We start from the raw sequence: 25,946 nt of genomic DNA on the forward strand, positions 1-25,946 counted from the left end.
TTCAGGCCTCAACAGGATACTACTCCCACATGTTTTTTTTTTCCAAATTAGACTATTCATTCTGACAAGGAACATGACTGAAATGTACTTAAATAAATACAAATTATGCTAAAAGAATCACATGTTTTAACATCTACTAACTACTTCTAGACAAAGCAACATTTCACAAAATGAAACACTTCAGTTCCACATCTTGAAATGATCGCAAGCAGTCATTGCTCCATTTATGCACTGAAGAAAAATTGACCGCTACTCAACATTATTCATAAACATCAAATTAAAAAGAAAAATATAAATAATAGTTTATGACCTGCATATTTAGTTTGAATAATATGCAACACCCACGTCAGAAATATTTGAAACAACTTGGAAAAGTGAAACCAGGAAGGTGGCAAACCTCCATTTGCAGGTTTACATCATACTGTCCTTACTTGGAACTATAATTGACATTTCTCATTTGTGATTGGGTCAAAATTCTGAAACTCCCATCCGTACAGGGTTGTGGACGTACTGACAGTAGATGGCTGCGGCCATTTAAAAAAAGGGTTATTCACTATCACCTTCACAGAAGAATTAGGGAATGGACAGAACAGTGCTTTGATTGCTGGGAGAGAAAAAAATTCACAATATGCAACTGACATAAAACAAACAAGGAAATCTTAATAGCATATAAGTCAGGATTTTAGAAAACAAATTGGAAGTGCCTAAACGATTGTTGCTACTCCTTCATTAACTTTGCCAGCAGTTACTCTAATAACTTAATGAACATTTCAAAGCCATTGTTCCTGTGGTCTAACCGAAACTTCATTTTTCTGTAAAGTCGTTTTAAAAAAAGTTAACAAGTGTTGAACTCCTCCCCCTCCCCTCCCACTTCTGATGAAACAAAATGCAAATAAGACCAAATTAAATCAATGCTTCCAAATAACTTAAATTATATTTAACGAGTCACAGTAGAACATGTATCATAGAAAATTGAATTGCAGTTTAATGCAGCTCAGGACGCAGTTCTGCAAATATACAACAATTAAATGGCACCATAGACCTTATGCAAATTAAAATCTCAATATTATTTGGATTGACTTGCATAAAAATTTGATCAACAATAAAATTATCTGCAGCTGAAATAATAAGTTATGCTTCATGCCAACTTTAACTATCTACCACCACCCATTCTAAACTCCAGTTTAGTGTCATTTGCAAAGTAATGCATTGATTGTTTTTGCATAAAAGTCAACATAAGTTAAATCAGGAGTATTTACCTCAAAGAATTAGTCATTTACACAGAATCCATTTTTAAATTCTGGTATGGATTCTATGAAGAAAGTTGTTATAATACAGAACCCAAACAAACATGAATCAGTGAGTTGAACAGATTTTAAATCTTCTAAATTTCTGTGGTACCAGATCAGCCAGATTAAATAGACATTAAAAAATATGGAAACTATGTGATATCATTATTGTTTTAAAAACTTTTTGATGCCAGCAAATGGTTAGCAAGGGCTAGCGAGTTCTACTGTTAGCTCACAAAAATACATGACTGAAACACAGGACTATGTTTGGAAACATTGGGCATCTCTCTAAAGTGAAATAAGCTTACGTTCGGAATCTATCACTAAACAAAACACCTTTGATGGTCATTTCAGTACCTTAATGGTCACTGTTCAACAATGGATGCACCAAGACTTTAAAATTACAACAGTAATTACACCTCAAGAGGCACTTTAAGACATTGTAGCACCTTTTACAATCTCAATGTCTGTTCATAAGAATGGGAAATCGATTCAGCATTGTGATTAAATTTCTACAAACATCTCAGAGCTTGGGAAATTCCACATTTTTCATCTTGCGACTATCGGCTTTAAGATTAGGCATACAGGGAACAAAACCATAACAGAGAATTTATGGAGGTCAATTTCTTTAAAATAAACAATTTAATCAGTTACAATTACACTTCTGTTCTTAATCGTACCAGCACTAAATAGGGCAGGCTTATTAGACATATGTATATATAATATATATTAAATTGCAATTAATATTTTACATTCACTGTGGCATTTCCATCAAAATTAACAATTCTGCTGGAGAGGATGAAAGTGTATGTTACTGGGTTGGCAGGGGTTGTGCCATGTGCAGGTTTGGAGGCTGAATTTGCCATGGCTCATGTCCTTGGTTTGTTTGCAACAGATGGTAGAGTTGCTTCAGGTGAGTCACAATATTATCTTTAATGTCTGGGGTCGAGATCTGCAGCCTGATACTGCCACTGTCAAAAGAACGTGTGAATTCACCAGTGAACATCTCATAAATCATCCGTGCAACAACAGGCACAACCTGAAAAAATCAAGGCAAAAATAATAAGTTAGAAGGGGATAGTAGAAAACATTTATTACTTGCTAAAGATGACTATAGTTGCATCAAGTGTTAAATTCCTGTACTTCCTTGGTTTACTATTACAACGACAAGTCCATACTTCTCTCCCTAAAATTTCTACTACTGACGAGGTTATCCCAGATATTCGTGCAATCAGGGGGACTTCAAGGTGGTGTGAAAATCATAGCTAGGACCTAAATTCTGGAATTCCGTGCTCTGTCTCTAGTATTACCAATTTCTAATGGTTTAGTGAAGATGTGTGGATTGGTTCAGTTTGCAAGCCTGCAGCATGCTCTTCTGACCTTGCGAATGCTACAGTCGGAATAAGCATGTCCTAGTCTGCCACAATTTTCAGGGAAGACATCCAGCTTTTTCAAAGATTCCTTAACACACAATGAGGCATAAATGCAAGCTCTGACATCCAACAGACCATTGAAACAGCTAGGTCCAGTGAGATAGAATTAGAATGTCAATTAAATACTGAGCTCTACTGCCAATTGCACAAGGTTTATTTATACAAGATAGAAAGTATAAACTACAAGCAGTAGAAACCTCCATTGAGTCTTAGAGAGAATCTGGTGATTGATTTTTTTTTGGTCTGCAGAAAAAGTGTTTTTTTTCTGGTAAGGATGTTTGCAATGTTTTTTTTAGAAAGAAACACACAGTTGTCACTCTAGGGTTGATTAGTTCTATACTGTGCATAGTGGTTGCATGGACATGGAAATTCTAGCTTGGCATGTAATTATGGATGGTAGATGGGAGGGACAAGAGGTAGCAGGGAAAGGGGAAGGTGATGGAAAGGGGATGTTGGTGAATAGTTAGAAGGTGAAGGCTAAATGCTTTGCCTTTTCTAAAATTTAGAATTTGGATGAGACGCCATAGCACTAAGGGAGGGCCTTTTCAAATAGCCCACCTCAGCAAACAACAGCCCATGACTGCCTCCAAACTTTCCCCCAGGGCAGCAGCCCAACTGCAGTCCACATCAGACAACCTGTCTGACAGAATGAAGTCCTCTTGAAACATGGGCAGATTGAGCTGGGAATTCTTCCAACTCCTGCAACTAAGAGAAGCAATGTTGTTGAGACAATGTCACCCACTAGCCAAAGTTGGCATGTGCATGTTGTTTGGTCAATATCCCAGAACACACGATCAATGAACATTACCTAGGATTGCTACACATCAAAATGACCTAAAAACAATCTCAAGATAATTAGGAATAGGCAATTAATCTGATCTTATGTTATTGTCCACATTCTAGAACAAAAGAAAAATCAATAATTACTGTCAACTGAGTAAGCGATTGGCACCCTACTAAAATCAAGTTGGTTTTGGAAAGTTTAGTGGTAACAGAATAGATGGAACCAATTAAAATGAATAAATGAGGTATTTTCCCACATCAATAATACACTGCAATTCCCAATGTGAGGTTATAGTACAATCAGGCTGTTAGCAATTTTTTTTTTAAATGTACTTCAATAAGGAAATAAATACCCCTGGGTTAAAAGATTGTTTCAGAGTTTATGGACTTCTAAAATTGACTACATAGATATTAAAATGTAATGAAACATCCTGAACTCAAACCTACTTATGACTTTAAATTTTAATTCTAAAGGCACAATTTAACATTTAAGATATTAAAAAGCATCAGGCAAATAGGAAGATAACGACTAAGTTCATAGAGTCACGTAGCACAGAAACAGACCCTTTGGTCCTAATAACGGTCCATGCTGAACATAATCCCAAACTACCTAGTCCCGCCTGCCTGCTCCTGGCCCATATCCCTCCAAATCTTTTCCATTCAAGTACTTATCCAAATGTGTTTTAGACATTGTAATTGTATACACATCCATCACTTCCTCAGGAAGTTCATTCCATACATGAACCATCTTCCATGTAAAAAGATTTTTCCCTCAAGTCTATTTTAAATCTCTCTTCTCTCATCTTCAAAATGTGCCCTCTATTCTTGAAATCCCCCATCCCAAGAAAGCAACACCTGCCATTAAACCTATCTATATCCCTCAGGATTTTATAAACTTGAGCTTTGAAGAATTGTCGATTTTGGACTGTAAAGATGCAAAAATTTTATTAATTCCAAATTTGAGAACTAAGGAACAGAGTAGTGAGATTATTAATAAAATGTTCACAAGTCATGTCTAAGTAGAATTTGGCTACATGCTCAATAGCATCTTATGCACCTATAAATGGACAATGGATTAACTAGATAACTTTGTTACCAGAATGGCATGATATACAATCTCATTGCAAAATTCTGTACTGTAAGTGAGTATGTAATTTACTAACATGAGTAATAGTTTATATAGACACAAAACCCAGGAAAGGTGTTACCTGCACCATGATTAGTTTCCTTTCCTTAGGCTTGCCATCTGGCCACTCTTCCCCAAAGCACAGGTAAATCTCAAAAGGTGGTACTTTATTACTTTGTCCTCTTTGAAGGTCAATCAGATCTACAATCCAAAATTTAAAAATGGTGAGCAGACTTTGTGTAGAAACAAAATGCTTCAGTTCAGAATTTATAACCTGCAATTTTATTATTGCTTAATAATGAAGTTACAAAAACAGTGACACAAGTTCAGTGTTGGCCCCAATATTTGATCCTCATTCTCACCTTCGTTTCTACCTTAATAAGCACACAGAAAACAGGAGAAGTAGGCCAATCAGCCCTTCAAACCTGCTCTCCCATTCAACTAGATCATGGCTGATCTTCTACCACAACACTATTTTCCTGTATTATCCAATTATGCTCAATGTCTTCAGTATTTCAAAATCTCTCCTGAACCTTCTCAACGACTCAAGTTTCATAGTCCTCTGCGACAGATTATTCAGACAATTCACACCTTCAGATGAAGAATTCATCCTCATCATGGTCCGAAATGGTCAGTCCCTTAAGCTGAAGCTGTGCCCAGTTTCTGGAGAATACCCCCCTCCATCTCAGCCAGAGGAAAACCTCAGTCCTGCCTGGTCGAGCCCTGTAATTTTGTTCATTTCAAAATGATCACTTCTCGATCGTCAAAACTCCAAAGAACACAGCTACAGGCTATGGCAAGTACAGAGTACGGTCTATACACCCTGGACGAGAAGTACATCCTTGTCTAAACAAGGGGACTCAACTTGTATACAATCTTTCCTCAGACCAATTAGATTAGATTAGATTAGATTACTTACAGTGTGGAAACAGGCCCTTCGGCCCAACAAGTCCACACCGCCCCGCCAAAGCGTAACCCACCCATACCCTTACATCTACATCTACCCCTTATCTAACACTACGGGCAATTTAGCATGGCCAATTCACCTGACCTGCACATCTTTGGACTGTGGGAGGAAACCGGAGCACCCGGAGGAAACCCACGCAGACACGGGGAGAACGTGCAAACTCCACACAGTCAGTCGCCTGAGGTGGGAATCGAACCCGGGTCTCCGGCGCTGTGAGGCAGCAGTGCTAACCACTGTGCCACTGTGCCGCCCACGGTGAGAATTAATACACAAAATCCTTAGGAGCCTGACAAGGTAGTTGCAAAGGGATTGTTTTCCCTTGATTTCAATGTAAGAAGTTGCTCTTTCAAGACAGAAATTTATTCTTTCAGAAGGTATTGAATCAGTGGAATTCTTTACCATAGAGGGCTGTCGTTAAGTATATTCAAGGCAGAGAGATTTTAAAATCAGTAAGGTTCATGGGGATAAGACAGGAAAGTGGAGCTGAGGATTATTAGATCAACCATCATCTCTTTGAAAGGCAAAGCAAATTTAATGGGCCAAATGTCTTATAATTTTATGGGTATCTCCATTCCAGGAATCCATCTAGGTGAACCTTTGTTGCACTCTTCCCTATGAGAAGAACATCCTTGTTTAGACAAGGAGACCAAAACCATACAAATCTTTCCTAATGGTCCAATTAATACAAAAGATTCTTAGAGAGGATACTCCAGGTGTGGTCCCACCAAGGCTCCATACAATTGCAGCAAGACACTTTTACTCCTGCTCCCCAAATTTGCCTAATTGTTTAGCTTGCAGTTACTCATAACCAAGGACACCCAGATCCCTTTGGATACCAACACTTGCCAATCTTACAGCTTCTTTTGACTGCTGGAGAAGCAAGAAAAGTTCTCGTCCAGAAACAACTATATATTGAACCATTTCACATCTGAAAAGAGAGACTGGGGATGAACAAGTTTAGGAGGGGTGGGGAAAAGAGTGGAACGAAAAAGTTATAACAAAAGAATTCCAGAAATAAAAGCAAATTCATTCCAATCAAAATAAAAACTGAAAGAACTACAACTGCTGTAAGTCAAACAAAAGCAGAAGTTGCTAGAAAAACACAACAGGTCTGGCAGCATCTGTGAAGAGCAATAATAATTTCAAAACAGGGTTCTGAGGAAGGGTCAATGGACCCAAAAGATTAACTTTGACTTCTCTTCACAGATGCTGTCAGACCTGCTGAGCTTTGCCAAAAACTTCTGTTTTTGTTTGTTCATATCGATTCATTAGTTTACATTTAAAAAGTAGTCGAGGACTCACCACTCAAGAATGTTTCTAAACAAAACAGCTTGACTTTCTTCTGCCGTTCTATGACATGTGGGGTATTATTTCCATTTGCACAGGGTCCTGACCAATACACCTTACACTGGCACAGCCGGATGGCATAGATGGCATGACCACTCACTTCTAGGATGAGTCCTCGGTCCATCGCATCTAACAGGCGATTTGTGAAAAGACGTTGCTTTTCATTTGAGATATGGTCTGTTCCAGGAAACTTCACTTGTTCAAGGGAAACTGGACCAAATAACTCCTCTTGGTTTGGCATTGGACCCAGATCACCATAAAAGAGACGGCATCCCTGTGGATTGCTGACATTTAAGGCAGGTCCTAATTCTTTCCCTCTGTACTGGAACTGGATCTCCAAGTCTGTCACTATACAGAATGACAGGGGAGAAAATGAATCAAATCAATTCATAAAAAAATATCGAGAGAGAGTTGTCTTAAATAGGCTAAAAGGATGATCAGATTCCCATCCACAATTAAGTTAAATATTCATAATTAAACAACATGAAAGTTAACTATTTTAAATATCACAAAGCAATATACAAGTAGAGCATGCTTTGATAGAACAAAGAACAATACACCACAAAACCAGATCCTTCAGCTCTCCAAACCTATACCAAACACATTTTTCCCTTCCATACTAAAAGTGTCTTCACTTAAAGGATTCATATCCCTCTATTCTCTTCTGATTCATGTATTCACCTAGGGGCTTCCTGAATGCTGCTAATGCATCTGCTTCCAATACCACCTCTGGCAGCGTATTTCAAGCACTCAATATCCTTTGTGTGCAAAACTTTGCCTTGCACATCTCAAACTCCTCTCCCCCCAACCCTGCACCTTGAACCTGTATCCCCTCGTAACTGACCCCTCCACCTGGGAAAGAATTTTCATACTTTCAACTCTATCCATGCATTCACAATCTTATAAACCTCTATCAGGTCACCCCTCAACCTTCTGCATTCTTATGAAAACAAAGTCAGTCTATCCAACCTTTCTTCCCAGCTAAAATCCCCCATACCAGGCAACATCCTGGTATGGGGGCGGCCCGGTAGCACAGTGGGTAGTACTGCTGCCTCACAGCACCAGAGATCCGGATTCAATTCCCGCCTCAGGTGACTGTGTGTGGAGTTTGCACATTCTCCCCGTATCTGCGTGGGTTTCCTCTGGGTGCTCCAGTTTACTTCCACAATCCAAAAAAATGTGCAGGTTAGGTGAATTGGCCATGCTAAATTGCACGTAGTGTTAGATGAAAGGGTAAATGTAGGAGTATGGGTCTGGGTGGTATACGCTTCGGCGGGTCGGTGTGGACTTGTTGGGCCGAAGGGCCTGATTCCACACTGTAAGTAATCTAATCTAATCTAATCCTGTTAAACCTTTTCTGTACCCTCTCCAAAGCATCCACATCCTTCTGGAACTGTGGTGACCAGAACTACATGCAATATTCCAGGTGTGGTCTAACTAAAGCTTTATAAAGCTGCAGCATAACTTGTCTATCCTTTTACTCAATGCCCTTTCCAACAAAGGCAAGCATGCCATAGGTCCTTTTTGCTACCTTATCTGTGCTCCACCATCAGTGAGCTATGGACATGAACACCCAGATCCCTCTGCATATCAATAGGTTCTGACATTCACAGTATATAGCTCCACCTGTATGTGACCTTCCAAAATGTATCACCTCACATTTGTCCAGATTAAACTACATCTGCCATTTTTCTGACCATGCCTCCAACTGATCTAGATCCTTTGTATCATCTGACAATTCTTTTCACTATCTGCAACTCTACTAACGTTTGCATTGTCTGCCAACTTAGACCAACTAACTTTTCCTCCAAACTATTTACGAAGACCACAAATAGGGGTCCCAGCTCAGACTCCAGTGGAACATCACTAGTCACAACCCTCCATTCCGAAAAGCATCCTTCCAGCACTACGCTTTGTCTCCCATGACTAAGCCAGTTCTGTGTTTACTTTGCCAGCTCACCCCGATACCATGTTAGCAGTCTGGCATAAGGGACCTTGTCAAAGGATTTACTGAAGGCCATGTAGACAACTTCAACCATTTTTCTCTCAATCATCTTCATAATTTCCTCAAAAAAAATCAAATTTGCATGGCATGACCTGCCCCGCCCAAAACCATGCCAATAAATCGCTAATAAGTCCTGGATGTAGGTATGCTCACTGAGCGGGAAAGTTCATTTTTAAATGTGTCATCACCATGCTAGGCAACATCTTCAGTGAGCCTCTGGACGAAGCACTGCTGATGATTCCGGCTTTCTATTTACATTAGATTAGATTACTTAGTGTGGAAACAAGCCCTTCGGCCCAACAAGTCCACACCGACCCACCGAAGCGTAACCCACCCAGATCCATTTACTCCTACACCTAACACCATGGGCAATTTAGCATGGCCAATTCACCTAACCTGCACATTTTTGGACTGTGGGAGGAAACCGGAGCACCCGGAGAAAACCCATGCAAACACGGAGAGAATGTGCAGACTCCACACAGTCAGTCGCCTGAGGCAGGAATTGAACCCGGGTCTCTGGCGCTGTGAGGCAGCAGTGCTAACCACTGTGCCACCCACTGTTTGGGTTTCTTTGGGTTGGTGATGTCTTTTCTTGTGGGACCCTATGAACACAGTCCGTCGACTTCTCAGGAACAAACCCAAACCAAGCAGGCAAAACACGTCCAGAAACCCTAGCCACTCTCCCCTACATCAAAGACATCTCAGAAATGACTGCCAGACTACTCAGACCCCTTGGCATCACAGTAGCCCACAAACCCACCAACACATTAAAACAACAACTAATGAACTTAAAAAAAACCATAGAGAAAACAAGGAAAACTAATGTAATTTACAAAATACTGTGCAAGAACTGTAACGAACACTACATTGGACAAACAGAAAACTAGCCACCAGGATACGTGAACATCAACTAGCCACAAAATGACACGACCCTCTCTCACTAGTATCCTTACATACAGATAAGGGAGGACACCACTTCGACTGGGACAACATATCTATCCTAGCACATGCCAAACAGATGTACAAAAATTCCTAGAAGCATGGCATTCCAACTGGAACTCTATCAACAAACACATTTACTTGGACCCCATTTACCACCCCTGAGAAAATGAACAGGAAATGACATCACCACAGCAATTGATATCACCAACCCAAACATAAATAGAAAGCAGAGGTCATCAGCAATGCTTCATCCGGAGGCTCACTGAAGAGGTTATCTAGCATGGTGACAAAACATCTGAAAATGAAACTTGCGGCTCAGTGAGCAAACCTGCATCCAGAACCTCAACCTGAGCTACAAAACCTTCTCAAAACTCCGTCATTAGTCTATTTGCTTCGAAACACACTCAGATTTTGCCAGAGAATCTTTTCCAATAATTTCCCTACCACTGACATAAAGGCACACAGATCTGTAAATTTCCTGGATTATCCCTGTTACCCTTCAACAATGGGAGAACATTTTCCTATTCTCTACTCTTCTGGGACGATATCTGTGGCCAAATAGGATACAATCATGTCTGGCAATGCTCCAGCAATTTGTTCTCTTGCCTCCTTCAATATTCTGGGATAGACCCTATCAGGACCCAGAGACTTATCTACCTTAAAAATATCCAGGATAACATTCATTCAACTGTAATATCATCAACTTAACCAAGTTAATAGGCTCTCTATTGGATTGCTGAATGGAAATTCATAGACAACAAAAGTGTTACTTATTTCAATATTGCCATTTTAAGTTATTAGTTGCACACCCAGTTAATTGAGACATTTGAAATGTCATTAAGTGGATATAGAGTAAAATATTTAAACAGCCAAATTTAAGGAATAATGACCAAAAACAAATATCAACTGCAAGGAAGGTCAGTATTAAAAGTTTAGTGGAAGGCAGGGGGAGAAAAAAAAATATGTTTCCAAAGGGCAACAAGGTAGATCTGGATTTGGCTTTGGAGCACAAATAGTTTTTTGCTTACTAGGCAGGGAGCTGATCCAGGTTTCTGGAGTGCTGATTATCTCAGCCGGTAAGTGTGGATCAACCTGTTCTGGCTCAGTCTTTATCCACTCATTTGGAGAGCAGCTAGTCACATTTGCTGCGGCTATCGGAGAGGCTGCAAGGTTCAAGTTACACAATTGAGAGTCACCATCATCATTACAGACTAATAAAACAATCAACTTCAAAATATGAAATGGTATGTGTTCTGATTTGTCAGATCACCCCACAGTTTTCTTTAATTGTGTAATTTAGATAACAGTATTGAATAACACCCCCCCCCCCCCCCGATGATATCAGAAAGGGGGTTCTGCTCAACCTATCTGCCCTGGGGAAGCATAGGTAGCTGTCTTTTTCAACAACTATATTCCACCTGCTTGGCTTGCCAGCCCAGGAGAATCAAGGTAGACAGCACGATCAGACTTCGGATTATAATGCAATCATATCCAGATCCTGATTATAACCATCACATTAACGTAGCAAGTAAATTTGGATTAAAATTGGATTAAAAGTTCACTAAACTGTACTTTATAAAGCAATTATTTCTTTAAAATTAAGCTAGAGTAATACAGTGCAGAATATTGGATTCTTAATTAGATTATCAACTTAAATTCCCAGTTTCAGCTAGATCTGGAAAAAAAAGTCGCCATTTTATTTTTACCAAGATTCAGAAAGCTTTTGACAACATCCCACAAAACAGATTAGCATGCAAAATTAAAAGCAGATGGGATCAGGGGGTAGTATATCGAGATGGGCGGCACGGTGGCACAGTGGTTAGCACTGCTGCCTCACAGCGCCGGAGACCCGGGTTCATTTCCCGCTTCAGGCGACTAACTGTGTGGAGTTTGCACGTTCTCCCCGTGTCTGCGTGGGTTTCCTCCGGGTGCTCCGGTTTCCTCCCACAGTCACAAAGATGTGCAGGTCAGGTGAATTGGCCATGCTAAATTGCCCGTAGTGTTAGGTAAGGGGTAGATGTAGATGTAGGGGTATGGGTGGGTTACGCTTCGGCGGGGCGGTGTGGACTTGTTGGGCCGAAGGGCCTGTTTCCACACTAAGTAATCTAATCTAATCTAATCTAATCTAAAAAACTGGTTTGCAGACAAGAAACTAGGATGAGAATAAATAGGCCTTTTTCCCATCCTCCCCAAATGAGAACGTGGCTTGTCAGGTACTGCAAGGATCAGTGCTAGGACTCTGGCATTGCACAACATATATTTTTGGTTTAGCTAAGGTAACTAAAGTTAATATTTTCAAGTCTGCAGATGATGCAAGAATGATTGAAATTTGACCTGCGAGGAGTATACTGAGATGCTTCAGCATGATTTGAACAAGCTGAGTGGGTAAATGCATGGCAGAGGCAGTGTAACGTGGATAAAGGTGAGGTTTCCCACTTTCGGAGCAAAAGCAAAAAGACAGATTTTCTAACTGGCTACAAATCGAGACGGGGAGTATCCAATGAGATCTAGGTGCATTGTACGCCAGTCACTGAAGGTAAGCATGCAGGTGCATTAGGAGGTAGAGAAGGCAATGGCACATCAACCTTCATGGCAACAGGATTCAGGAATGAGATTAAGGATGTCTTTCTATAATTATAGAGAGCCTTGGGGAGACCAAATCTGGACAACTGCGTGCACTTAGATCTCCTTATCTGACAAAGTGCATGAATTCCTGGGAATAATTCCCAGCATGGTGCGACAGACATATGCGGAGAGGTTGGGCAGATTAAGATTATATTCACTGGGGTTTAGCAGAATGAAGGGGGAATCTCAAACATAAATTTCTAAAGAACTAGTGAAGGCAGATGCAGGAAGGGTGTTCCTGATGTTGGGGGATTACAGAACCAAGGGCCAACAATCTAAGGACATGGAATGAAGAGAAATTTCCTTACTTAGAAAAAGTGATGAGCCTCTGGAATTTGCCACCACAGAAAGCCGTTGAGGCCAAAATATTGTATGATGTCAAGAATGAATTGGATATAGCACGAGGGGCTGGTGAGAGAGTGTAGTTCTGGAAAAGCACAACAGGCCAGACAGCATCCAAAGAACAGGTGAATCGAAGTTTCGGGCATAAGCTCTTTATCAGGAATGATGAACAGCTTATGCCCGAAATGTCGATTCTCCTGTTCCTTGGATGCTGCCTGGCCTGCTATGCTTTTCCAGCAGCACTACACTCTCGACTCTGATCTCCAGCATCTGCAGTTCTCACATTCCCCTTGGGACTGAGGATGGGCAGGAGGAAAAAATCCAGTTTCCCAGCAGCAGCTCACAGTTTTACCTCTAACTTCTCAGAACAGTACTGCAAGACTTACTGAGGTTATGTAAAGCACTGTATAACACAAGTTATTTCCCAAAAGCATTAGGTAGTACAGAATGTATATTATTGGGTGATCAGGAAAAGAGAAAATTGTAGAAACAGGATTATTTCTGTGTTATGATTCAATAACAACGTCAAAAATGAAAAACAACTTCCAAAAGAGAATCTTTTGAACAAGCATAGGCTTCCTATTTCCAGGAATCTCATTCTTATTGAAAGGCATTTAGCCAGCCAAAGGATTTAACTATTTTTGCCAAAATCTTAAAAGAGTTAAAAATAAAAGCTTTGATTACAAATTAAATTCACACTGACCACCATCATTCTCACTTACCATTCGAACTGGAAAATGGAAAGCTTTCTTGCATCTATATTTTTAAAGAAAAGAAATTAATCAGTAGTTTCTTATTTAATATGCAATCAGCGACCAACTGATCAACATTTCCTGAAACAGGGGGCCTTCTACTGCTGAAAATTTAGAATCAACACTGACCTTGTTCACCCAAAACGAAGCGCACTGGCTTAAAAATGCTTTCACGACCTTGTCAAAAAGGATAGATCAATGTGAAAAGGGATAGGGATTGGGATTAGTGCATTAGTTCTATCAAAGAGGAGTAGAAACTTAGGGTGAATGGCCTTTTGCTCAATCATTCTATAACTTGAATGCAGCTTGACTACATTCATTATTTTATCATACGTGCTGATCTGTTGATCACCACAGAATAAGACTACATTGGATTACTATCAAATTTTCCTGGCACAACAAGAACAGGTACAACATCCGTTTGCATTCAGCACAACCAGCAGAGCAATAGAAAGCAGCTAGTGTACAATAGCTATTTGAAGACTACAATTTCCAGTTCAGATTTTGTTACCTGAAACTTTTGTCTTCTATTCATTATTTATCACCCTCTGGCTTGAGGGATTAAAAACATATCCCATCTGTCCTTTGTAGACAATGGTCATTTTCACATAGGACAAGATACTTGATAATAAATGTTACTAGAACATTATTGTCAAGCCCCAAATTTTACACAGCCAATGTTCTTTCACATACTTACTAGATGAGATTCTTATGCAGTAATTGGGAATAAGAGTCCACACCAGCAACTCCCTACCACACTCTCCAACCTACAACCACTAATATAAATTGTAATGCCCTTAAATCTGCACTGACCGAGGCTGATTAACTTGATTTGTACCAAGAATTGAGCTGGGCACATATCGTATGACTTTGATCTACAACCTGGTGGCCTCAGCCACAAAATCATCAGGGTGTCAAGACTGCCAGACTAAAATGTTTGATAGTCGTCTTAACTCATTTAAAATTCCTGTTTCAAACATTTTCCACTTACTTTAACCTGAGGCTGAGAAGTGCTCAACTCATCATCCTCGTCGTCCAAATCTAGATTTTCCTCCCATGGTACCGATCCTGTGAAATACACACTAGTTATTATATTGGAAATCTGACACGTTGGGTGTTTCAACTTAATTACAAAATCAACAGTCTTGAGAGATCAAAAATATAAAATCACCTCTTTCCTACACTGATTAAAGTGAAAGCAAATTAGAGCAGTGAACTTTGGTTCTAGGAACAACCTCATGCATTGATATGTTGAACTCTATTGTTAGATAGATTTCATTTGAAGGCTAATTAAAATAAAAACAAAAATAAAAAAATTCTGGTGTTTACATTAACCCTAAACTTATTTTGGTTCTTCAGTTACTTTTCACAAGCACACTCACTACTACCTCTCTCAACATACCAGGGCTTCGGGTTCAGAGTGGTACTGGTCTGACATCCAGTATGTATCTTTGGTCCTACCACAGCCAGACCCCTTCCTGGCCACTGACTGTGGCTGAACAACACTGTTTGAAGCCCTGACCATCTATTGGTCAAAGGTGAGCTTCTGACCATTGACCCTCTCAATCACAAGATCTGCCTACATTTACCTCTGCAACATTGTCTTAAGGCAGGTGGCAAAAAAACAATTGCTGTTGAATCACTCATTCATGCATTTGTTTTGTCTAGGCTTGACTATGCGAGATTAGAGGTAGACAATTAGCCATGATCAGTTTGAATGGTGGAATAAGCTTGATGAACTGAATAGCTGCATGTCAATCCAATATGGTTCTGGCCAGCCTCCATAAATACAGCTCACACAGAACCTTTCAACACTCCATTAGTGGGCATGCCTTCACTGAATCAGCTCGAAGCTCAGGAATTCTATCCCTGAAACTTGTTGTCTCTCTCCCTCCTCCTATAAAAATTGTTCCTTTCAACCTCTTGAACTTCAGTTTCGGTCAGCTTAAATTTGCATGTGACTCCGTGTCAAATTTTCTCTAATAATGCTTCTGTGAAACCTTGAGACATTTAATAAGGCACTCTATAAATACAAGATGATGGGTCTGTTGAATATTTAGTCTCTGTATCTATGACAACTATTTCATTTCACTATTGCATTAGAATGTAATTTGACCCCTTGAAACCTAGAGGTATAATCAACTACTTGCTACAGGTCTCAATATTAAAGTTATTGCATTTCTTTTTTAACATTGAAAGCTAGCTAATGACTTGAGTAATCTTGCAAAATGACAACTGGTTTAGCAGGTGAAAAAGACAGTGCAATCTACTACAACCAAACAAAATGTTCTACCTGGATTGCTGTGTGTACCACTGCTCTGTGGGATATCACACACTTCGTAGATTTTAAGAGGATTCATCGGAACCTCCTTGGTTCCATCGTAAATTAGGTTAAATTCCCGACTTTTGTTAAGTGCACAACGAAGCTGTGCTTTCCACTTGGCTGGATCTGGTTCATCAATCCCTTCTTGATACTTCCCAGTTTCCACTGCCCATGCCTGTAGATGAAGCACATTGGAATTAATACTTTAAATTATTCTACCTTGTAGACTTAAACCAAATCAGTCCTTGCTCCTTCAACAGCTACTACTCCAGACCTCACAAAGATACATTTCAACTCCTCTCATCCTTAAAATGCCAATCAGGGTTTTATAAAGGGACTCTTCGCCCAAAACTAGAAAGCACTCTACTAGTCCAGAGCAGTGTCTGCAAAATTAGAAATAGGTACAGCATTGGCGTAAACAAGGGTGTATGTATAACTGCCCCATAAGGACACTGATTTCCTATTGACTTCAAGTTAAAAAAAGAATGATCACATTACTAGTCAGTATTCACTAAACCATTCTTGATTCATGTATTGATCAACTAAATAAGACTTCCCATAGACAACCCGAGTCTAACCTTAGTCTCTGTTTAATAAAAAAACTTCAACTTTCTATTTTATTAGTACCCAACATATTTTAAACTTTAAAGAGAAAATTACCATTTTACCAAATTACCATAAAATTAAAGTGAAAAATTCCATTCAGAATTCAGAACTTGGTGCAGCATAAAGTGGCTACAAGTGAATCAGGCAGTTCATTTGAAGTTACTCAGCTATGGCAAATCTGTTCAGAAGACTTCCTCACATTGCTATCATAATGCCAGTAAAAATAAAAGAAATTGTAACTTTGGATTCACCTTAAAAATAGTGTTTTCTTCCTCTTGAGGTGGACTGTGACGAGTTGCATGTTTCCAAGGAATTTGAAAACGTTTGTTTTCCCGATGGAGCCAAACTAAACCTGGGAAAAGACCACTATCCACTTGGGCCACCAACCACGGTTTCAATCGTACCCTGCGTGGATGAATTGCCATGATCTGAAACAAAATTTCTCTGTTACTGAGGATGCAAAATAAGCATTTTACAAACTGTGATCTATAGAGTAATTTCAACAACACCGATTTGAAAATACAAATCTGCTTTAACCTCAACGGAGGTGATAAAACTTGATTGATACTTAGCTATTAAGTGCAGTGCTGATCAACTTTACTGGGTTGATCAGACAAGTGAAAAATAGATTTATAACATATTTTTAAAAATCAGTCGGCTCAGGCCCTTTGTGAAAAACCATCAGGGCAGGTGGAACTTGAACCCAGACTTTCTGGCCCAGAAGTAGGCATACTACTATTGCGCAACAAGAACCCCAAAAAATGTTTTTAAATAAAGCATTTCGATTGTACAACTTGTTACCCTATTATGTGTATTTTACACTATTTGTTCTAAAATTTACAATTGAATACATGAAATAACACTTTCTCAATGTAATTCACTTACACTTGAATACATATTGCATATGTTATTCTGTGTGCTGCATAGGTCAGATTTTGTCAAAAATAAGGTAATTGTGTACTAAGATGATTGTGCTAAGAATCAGTATTCTGATGATATGTTTACACTGTTTAGATCAATCGGGAAGTCTTAAAAGCAGACAAAAATCTTTAAAATTCAGAATACGATTGATAGAGAAAAATGCAGAGAAAAAAGCCATTTTTTGTTTTCAAAAATGTTGAGGTGTTGTTTCCATTTGTAGAAGAATCTAAAATGAGGACCACATAGACAAGCCAATTACTAATAAATACAGTCAGCAACTAAGGAAAAACAGTTACTCGAAAGTGATTAAAATGGGATACTCAAGAAACGGAGCAAATGGATCGGATCTTCTCAATAAAGAAAGCAGATAAGTGTATTCAAGAAGCAGAAAATGCACTGATGAGATGAGGCAGGGGATAACATCCATGTGGAGTATTAACAACAGCAATGACTTGCTGCGGTGGGGGCAGGTGGAATGGCCTGTTTTTGTGCAGTATGTTCAATGAGTTTCTAAGTACTTGATGTGTAAGTGCACTTAAACATAGAGACAGGCTCAAACAAACACAGCAGAAAATTTTCCAAAATGCAAAAGACTTGTTTTACTCCATGTCTTCCAATACACATTCACACCACGTGAAAGAAGGTGACAGTCAGGCAGCCCTAAACTACTCTGCATCAAAGTAAAGCCTTCATTGTAAATGTGGCTAGAGATTGCATTCCAGGATGAGGTTTAATAGCTGCAATAAGTTCCACAGGACATCTTATTGTCCAACTCTACACTGGGACAATAATAGTCATGTCTCATAACCACGACAATTGTTAAAAATTCAAGCGTTTAAGGGAAAGAATATTTATCAGTTAATTTTAATCAGGGATTCTATGAACATTTCAGAAATTGGGATCACCATCATTTATACTTCACATGAAACGTAGACCAAAAACACCTCTGGTGGGCGAGGCCTTGACTCTGGATTCGCATTAAGGTCAAAGCCAATTCGAGTGAATCACGGTGAAATAACGAGACCTTTCTCCATAAACCCTGTAGGCACAATTAATCCATGTAGAAAACATTTTGCAGAATAAAAAGATTAAGAGTTACATATCGAGGAAATTGGATCCTCGGTGCATTAGGCGGAAGTAACCCAAACCCCAGAGGGATACACCTTCCACCCACCTGAGGTTCGAACCCAGATTGGGAAATCTTTCCTTCAGCCCTTGGCCACAGTTAGGATTGTGCTCTCATTCTGAGGTACAGGGGAAGGTAACACTAGTGAAGTGAAAACAAACTGGAGGTCAGCGGTTCACGTCCTTCCCCCCTCCTCCCTTACCTTCTCATCGATATCCAGCTTGTGATCCCGGAAATGCTCTCCTTTACAGAGAAAGGTCTCCTGCAATAATGGATCCAGGCACTGAATTAGAATTTCGTCAGTGTCAGCCTATATCCTTTACCACTTCCTCATTCGCTCAAATCAAAGCAATTGGTCAGTCGAAACTGGTGTCGATTTTTAACCAACAATCTTCCCCTCCCCACTAACTTCCTCTGAAAGTTTCTGTTGTCGAATCGACGTCAAATGCTAACACCGCGCCCTGGATAGGCAGGTTCCAGCACCTCACTCACTGTGACACAGAAAACAAAACCAACCCATTAACTCTGCAGTCAGACATAAACAACCAGTGAGCACTCGGCAGCTTGTAAGAAAGCCGAAAAGCAAGTTCTTCCAAAAAAAATGAGAAGAGTTTAACTAAACTGCAATCACCTGGAAATAACGTCCAAGTTCAATACTATGGGGAAGGGAGAAGATTTTTTTTGTACTCGAGTGATTTTTGAAAATAAAAACAGTTAGACTAAATACTCCCACGTATCTTTATGTACAACTTCGGAGCAAATCACTTACATTTCGTTCAATTAAAAGTTTGCTGATTTTGTGAAGGAAAATACAAAAAGGTACATTATCAAACACCCCCCCCCCCAAAAAAAAGGCGCTAATTCTTTCCGAAACAAAAAACCGCTCCTATCTATTGCCGAATTAAATTATTAGCGATTCATTCCATGTAAGCGTCATAAACATAGGGCAAATGGCAAAACAAAAAGGTCAATTCAATTAGCGGAGGATTTAAAGCGAGGAACGATGGGGTGTACACATGCGGGGAACAGTGCAGTTAACTCGCTGCACCGACTAGACACAGGCAGCGAGACACCTAACTCCGATTAGGGAATAAAGTCAAGGCATCGGGAAAAGAACGAGAGGAAAAAAAAGCGTCCACCCAAAACGTTCAAACAACAGCACGAAAAAAAAACCCCAAAATAAGACAAACGTACTTAGGAAACTGTAGCGCACGCGGGTCAGCAGTAATGATCAGCCAGCTCCCTCCTGGTTAGAGTTTTTTTTTCAATGTCGATCCTCTTCGGTTTCGGTTCAATATCAGGTGTGCACGGTGACTCAGCGGAATCACATGAGTCTGTCTTCCTCCGTTGCTTTTACCCCGCCATTCGATTTGCCCAGTTTCGCCGAGACACAGCTCGGTTGCGTGAACAAGTGAATCACACGGCGTCACTCGATCAAAAAGTTTCAGGGATGTCAGGCCGGAATTTTGCAGGATTGCGGAGATGTTGTAATTTAACTCCCTGCAATTTTTTTTTTCCCGTAGAAGTTTTAAAGTGCTTGCGGAAATCTGATACAAAAACAGAAACTCGGCAGGTCTGGCAGTATCTGGACAGACTTTATGTTTCGAGATCCGCAATGGCTTTCATTGGGAGCCCAGAATTTACAAACCATTCCAACGTTGCTCATCCAGTTCGAGGACTAGCGGAGAATTTGTGTTCACACCGCAGTTAATGCGTATATGCAACATCCAACGCCTCGAAGTGTTTTTTTACAGGCAGTTAAATACATTTGAACTGTTGCAAAGTAGAAATTATAGCATCCAATTTCCCCAGTGAAAGTACAGCAAGCAACAATGAGATAATCTGTTTTAGTGATGTTGAGATTAATGTTGAGCAGGGAAACCTTGCCTCCAATTCTTCCAAATACAATATTTTACATCCACTTGGGAGGAAAGCCAACGACCTCAGCCCTAAAGTACAGTATTAGGGAGAGGTTGGATAGGTTTTTCCACTGGAGTGTAGAAGGTTGAAGGGTGACCATAAGGAGGTTTATAAAATCATGAGGGATGTAGATAAAGGTGAATAGCAGGTGTCTTTTCCCTAGGGGAGGGTATTTCAAGACTAGGGGGCATATTTTTAAAGGTAAGAGGAGAATGTTTTTTTTTTAAATCTATCACAAGGTGCAACTTTTTTTTATATACACAGTGATCGATGGGTAGAATGAACTGCCAGAGGAAGTGGTGGATGTGGATGCAATTACCATGTTTAAAAGACATTTGGATAAGTACAGGAATAAGAAATGTTTGGAGGGATACAAGCCAAGCGCAGCCAAATGGGACGAGCTTAGTTTGGAATTATGGTTGGCATGGACTGGTTGGACTAAAGGATTTGCTTCCATGCTGTATGACTGTAAGTACAATTTGAACCTGCAACTTCCTGACTCAAGAGTGTGGTCTTGTGGTTCTGTTTGCCGAGTTCGGAATTGGTGTTGCAGATGTTCGTCCCCGTCTAGGTAACATCCTCAGTGCTTGGGAGCCTCCTGTGAAGCGCTTCTGTGATGTTTCCTCCAGCATTTATAGTGGTTTGTCTCTGCCGCTTCCAGTTGTCAGTTCCAGCTGTCCGCTGCAGTAGCCGGTATATTGGGTCCAGGTCGAAGTGTTTGTTGATAGAATCTGTGGATGAGTGCCATACCTGTAGGAATTCCCTGGCTGTTCTCTGTTTGGCTTGTCCTATAATAGTAGTGTTGTCCCAGTCGAACTCATGTTGCTTGTCATCCATGTGTGTGGCTGCTAAGGATAGCTGGTCGTGTCATTTCATGGCTACTTGGTGTTCATGGACACCATCACACAAACTGGCTAAAGAACTACAACAGAAACTGAAACACCTGATCAGCGGATCGAGACACTCTATACATTCAACACATGGAATTCTTGGACATCAGAAATATACATATAGACAAGGAAGAAACTATGGTCTCATTTGATGTAACAACACTGTTCAACTCTATTGACAAAACCCTAGCCAGAGAAACAATAGCCAACCTGCTGGACATACAGGACAGACAACAAGATAGGGAACCTATCAACAAAGACTGCATACTCAAACTACTGGACTTGTGCCTCACAACACACTTCACATTCAAAAACCAAATATATGAACAAATCAACGGCACACCCATGGACTCACCCATCTCTGGACTCATAGCAGAAGCAGTAATGCAAAGATTAGAACAAACAGTCTTACCGCAAATTCAACCAAAACTCTGGATCAGATATATAGATGACACCTTTGTAATCATTAAAAACACAGAAATAGAGAACACACACCAGATCATCAACGCCACACTCAGAGGAATCCGATTCACTAGAGAGGAAGAAAAGGACAACCAACTCCCATTCCTAGACGTGATGGTACAGAGAACACCGAACGGAGAATTCACCACAAAGGTATACAGGAAAGCCACACACAAAGATCAAGTCCTGAACTGTGAAAGCAACCACCCCAACACACACAAAAGAAGTTGCATCAAGACACTGTTGAACAGTGTTCAGGACTTGGTTCAAAAGAGCCACAACACACTGCAGTACACCAGAACAGCAAAAAGAGGAAGAAGAACACCTCTACAATGTATTCACCAAAAACGGACACCCCCACAATTTCATCAACAGATGCCTAAGGGAAAGACAACGGAACGAGGACATGCCACAACCCAAAGGACTAGCCACACTACCATACATCAAGAGCTTGTCTGAACTGACAGCCAGACTACTACGACCACTAGGACTCATAACAGCACACAAACCAACAGCCACTCTCAGATAACAACTCACCAGGACAAAGGACCAGATACCCAGCATGAGCAAAACCAACACAGTGTACAAAATCCCATGCAAGGACTGCACAAAATACTACATAGGACAAACAGGAAGACAGCTAACGATCCGTATCCATGAACACCAACTAGCCACGAAACGACATGACCAGCTATCCTTAGTAGCCACACACGCAGATGACAAGCAACATGAGTTCGACCGGGACAACACTACTATTATAGGACTACAACAACAAGCACCCGAGCTACAAGTCTTCTCACAATCTAGATTTGTTATTGAATTTAACTCTACCAGCTGCCTCGATAGTAAATGATCCCATGTCCCCAAAGAATTTGCCTGGGAGTCTGAATTACGTGCCCAGTATACAACCTAAGATGTTGAGAACAGATGTCACATGACTCAAACCCATAAATGGCCAAAGATACATAATCAGAGGTAATTAAGTCAATTTCCTTCAGACAGTGAGCATATACCCTGGCCATTAATTGGTCTATTTGTGAACAATTGCATTACAGATCAAGATCCCTGTGAGGTGGGGTTAGGATCTTGACATGTGAATACCTGGGTCCTGGTCTTCAAAACTTCAGCCCTAAAAGTCAGTGAGCCTTAGCAATAGGAGGCATGTTAGCTGCAGGCTCTAAAAATAAGTCGTGGAATTATCACAGCATGGAGAAAGAATCTTTGATCCATAATGTCCACACCAGGCATCAACCATTTATCTACACAAATCTCAATTTCCATCACTTGGCCTGCAGCCGTGTATACTACGGGGTTTCAAATGTTCATCTTAATTGTGATGGTTCCTGCCACTACCACCTTTTCTGACTGAAAATAATGCCTCAAATCTCTTCGCAGCATTCTGTTCCTGTGCCCCTGGTTATCTGTGGAGGAAACATGCTTCTCAGTATCTACCTTATCTATGCCCCTTGTAACTTTATATCTTAGTTAGGGCCCCCTCAATCTTCTCTGCTATAAGGAAAACAACCCCAGCCTATCTACTATTTGTTAAATCACCTCATCTTTAAGTCAGGCAGTGCCAAAATGATGACTGTGAGCAACTGGTAGCCTGTCAATGAGTAGCTCACATTAAGATTTGAAAAAGTAGCCAATAGAATTACAAAATTCAAAAGATATAGTTAACTTCCCACCAAAACTAGCTGACTGGGATGGCACGGTGGCTCAGTGGTTAGCACTGCTGCCTCACAGTGCCAGGGTCCCAGGTTCAATTTCAGCCTTGGGTGACTGTCTGTGTGGAGTTTGCACATTCTGCCCGGGTTCGCTCCGGTTTCCTCCCACAGTCCAAAGATGTGCAGTTCAGGTGAATTGGCCTTGTTAAATTGCCCATAGTGTTAGGTGCATTAGTGAGAGGGAAATGGGACTGGGTGGTGTTATTCTTCAGAGGGTCGGTGTACAAAGCAATATTTTGAAAATGTCTTATATCACCCTCAGATTACTTTCTGACCACATATCTTCACTATCACTAACCTGTTTCAGCTTCAACAACATTACCCATCTCTCCACCTTCCTCTGGTCATCTTCTGTTCACCCACTTCTCACCTTCCTATCTTTGGACTTTCCTATTCCAAAATACATCAGGCCAACTTCCCACCTTCTAATCATTGTAAACTTGAGGTCATCTAAAACTCTGCTGCCCAGTTCCTAATTTGTATTCATCCAAAACATATGGTGGAAACAAATTGCAGTCTCTACCATGATTACCCATACACCCAGGATGCATACATTGCCACAACAGCTCATACCCCTTGGGAAGATGGTTGATTCAGTTGGCTGATTAATGTATTAGTCACAGCATAACATTATAAACTCTGTCCTGCCAACTATGTCCCATTTAAAGAGCTTCAGTGACCAAACCTATGTCAGTTAACAGAACTGATCCTTGTTAATCCAAAAAGGTCAAATTTCATTGATGCTTAAGTGTCCAAGATAGCCTTCACCGTAACCTATCACCATGAAGGAGGGCATTGTAAACACGTTAGTCATACCCCTGAGCAAGGACACGTTCTAAATTATTTTAAATCAACCTATTTAGGCATACTGTAATCACACCTCCATGGCAAAAGAGACTTGAACTGAATTGCTCAGAGGTAGGGACACTACCATTGCACCACAGGATCCATATCCAACGTAGTTATTCATGAAGCTGGTACAAGACCTGAATCCAGAACATTCTGAATTACCAGAAAATGAGTTTCCAGCTGGGCCAAGACTTTTTTTTAATCAACTTGTTCATAAATGTTACTACACCCCTCTGGAGCAGGTGGGACTTAAACCCAGGCTCAAAGGTAAGAACATACCACTGCATTACCAGAATTTTCCCCAAACTTGGGTTATAGCCCCACTTCGTTGCAACAAAGTTAGGATTGGCAACTTGCTTGGAAACTTAATGACAGTTTTACCACACGACCAACCACAGGACATTCAATCCAGCGACATTGGATCACGTGATTTCTACGGCTGCTGCTTTTCTGTGAAAAGTTCCAACGTGTGAAGAATCAACCGGAGGAGAGGAGAGGAAACTGGGGCATTTCATCTATTTCGAAAGCACAACCTCCATTTGAGTCATAACACCAAAATAAAGACTTTATGTAGCGCCCTTCACGTCTAGAAAATATCCCAAAGTGCTTTACAGGCAGAAATGCAGTCGATATTATGATGGAAAATACGCATTCCAAGTTATAAAGATGGAGTTTACTGTTATTTTTGTGACCAGTGGGCAAAGACTTCAAATCAAAACGCTAGCACACGCAAAAAAAAGTTTAATGTTTTTCTTATCTTGTTTCAAATTACAGTAAATTAATTAGATAATTGGTATCCTTAAAGCCACAAGGGGCAAACGAGCTCGGATTACCAGGAAAACAACAGTCGGAAACATAAACAGAAACTACTGGCGAAACTCAGCATCTGTGGGAAGAAAACAGAGTTAACGTTTTGAATCCAGTGACTCGTTATCAGAGCAATAGCCAGAGATGGTCTTGTTTGAGTCTGGCTGGGTTTTGGTTTGGATAATTCCAGCAGCACTCTCAAAACAAGATCAGCATCGACAGCTATTGAGCTGTCCACGGGCAAAAGTGGAGGCGCTGGGGTGGACAAAGTTAAAAATCGCCGTTTCGGGCAAAAGCCCTTCATCAGGAATAAAAGCTTTTATTCCTGATGAAGGGCTTTTGCCCGAAACGGCGATTTCGCTGCTCGTTGGATGCTGCCTGAACTGCTGTGCTCTTCCAGCACCACTAATCCAGTATTTGGTTTTCAGCATCTGCAGTCATTGTTTTTACCAAAATTAAAAATCGCACAACACCAGGTTATAATCTAACAGGTTTATTTGGAAGCATTAGCTTTCGAAGTGCTGCTCCCTCGTCAGGTAGCTGCTATCTCAATCTTCCCGATTTAACATTCACATGAACCAATCACACTCGCCTCTCTCAACATTGCTTAATAATAATGACGGAGTTGTCCTGGGATTTAGCTGCTCAACTCCCGTTAAATGTACACTGAGCTGACTCGATTGCCTGAACTTTCTCCCAATCAC

The 25,946-nt window shown here is 40.4% G+C and overlaps 1 protein-coding gene across 3 annotated transcripts; it reads right to left on the reverse strand.

Moving 5' to 3' along the window:
- Positions 1 to 962: 962 nt before the first annotated feature.
- Positions 963 to 20,043, reverse strand: LOC140467353 (interferon regulatory factor 6-like). 3 transcript variants are annotated; one of them, XM_072563657.1, is made up of 10 exons: positions 19,782 to 20,043; positions 18,790 to 18,849; positions 16,792 to 16,968; positions 15,905 to 16,109; positions 14,603 to 14,679; positions 13,582 to 13,615; positions 10,921 to 11,055; positions 6,901 to 7,293; positions 4,714 to 4,832; positions 963 to 2,328 (listed from the first exon to the last, which is right to left on the reverse strand). In XM_072563657.1, the coding sequence occupies exons 3-10, from the start codon at positions 16,963 to 16,965 to the stop codon at positions 2,101 to 2,103; spliced, it is 1,365 nt and encodes a 454-aa protein (XP_072419758.1). In that variant the 5' UTR covers positions 16,966 to 16,968; positions 18,790 to 18,849; positions 19,782 to 20,043; the 3' UTR covers positions 963 to 2,100. The 3 variants fall into 3 exon arrangements, with proteins under 3 accessions (XP_072419758.1, XP_072419759.1, XP_072419760.1); XM_072563658.1 differs by lacking the exon at positions 19,782 to 20,043 and having other exon boundaries at positions 18,790 to 19,007; XM_072563659.1 differs by lacking the exons at positions 18,790 to 18,849; positions 19,782 to 20,043 and adding an exon at positions 18,636 to 18,724.
- Between the last annotated feature and the right edge of the window lie 5,903 nt (positions 20,044 to 25,946).

The sequence above is a fragment of the Chiloscyllium punctatum genome, chromosome 45 (genome assembly GCF_047496795.1).
Source record: "Chiloscyllium punctatum isolate Juve2018m chromosome 45, sChiPun1.3, whole genome shotgun sequence".
Taxonomy (NCBI): domain Eukaryota; kingdom Metazoa; phylum Chordata; class Chondrichthyes; order Orectolobiformes; family Hemiscylliidae; genus Chiloscyllium; species Chiloscyllium punctatum.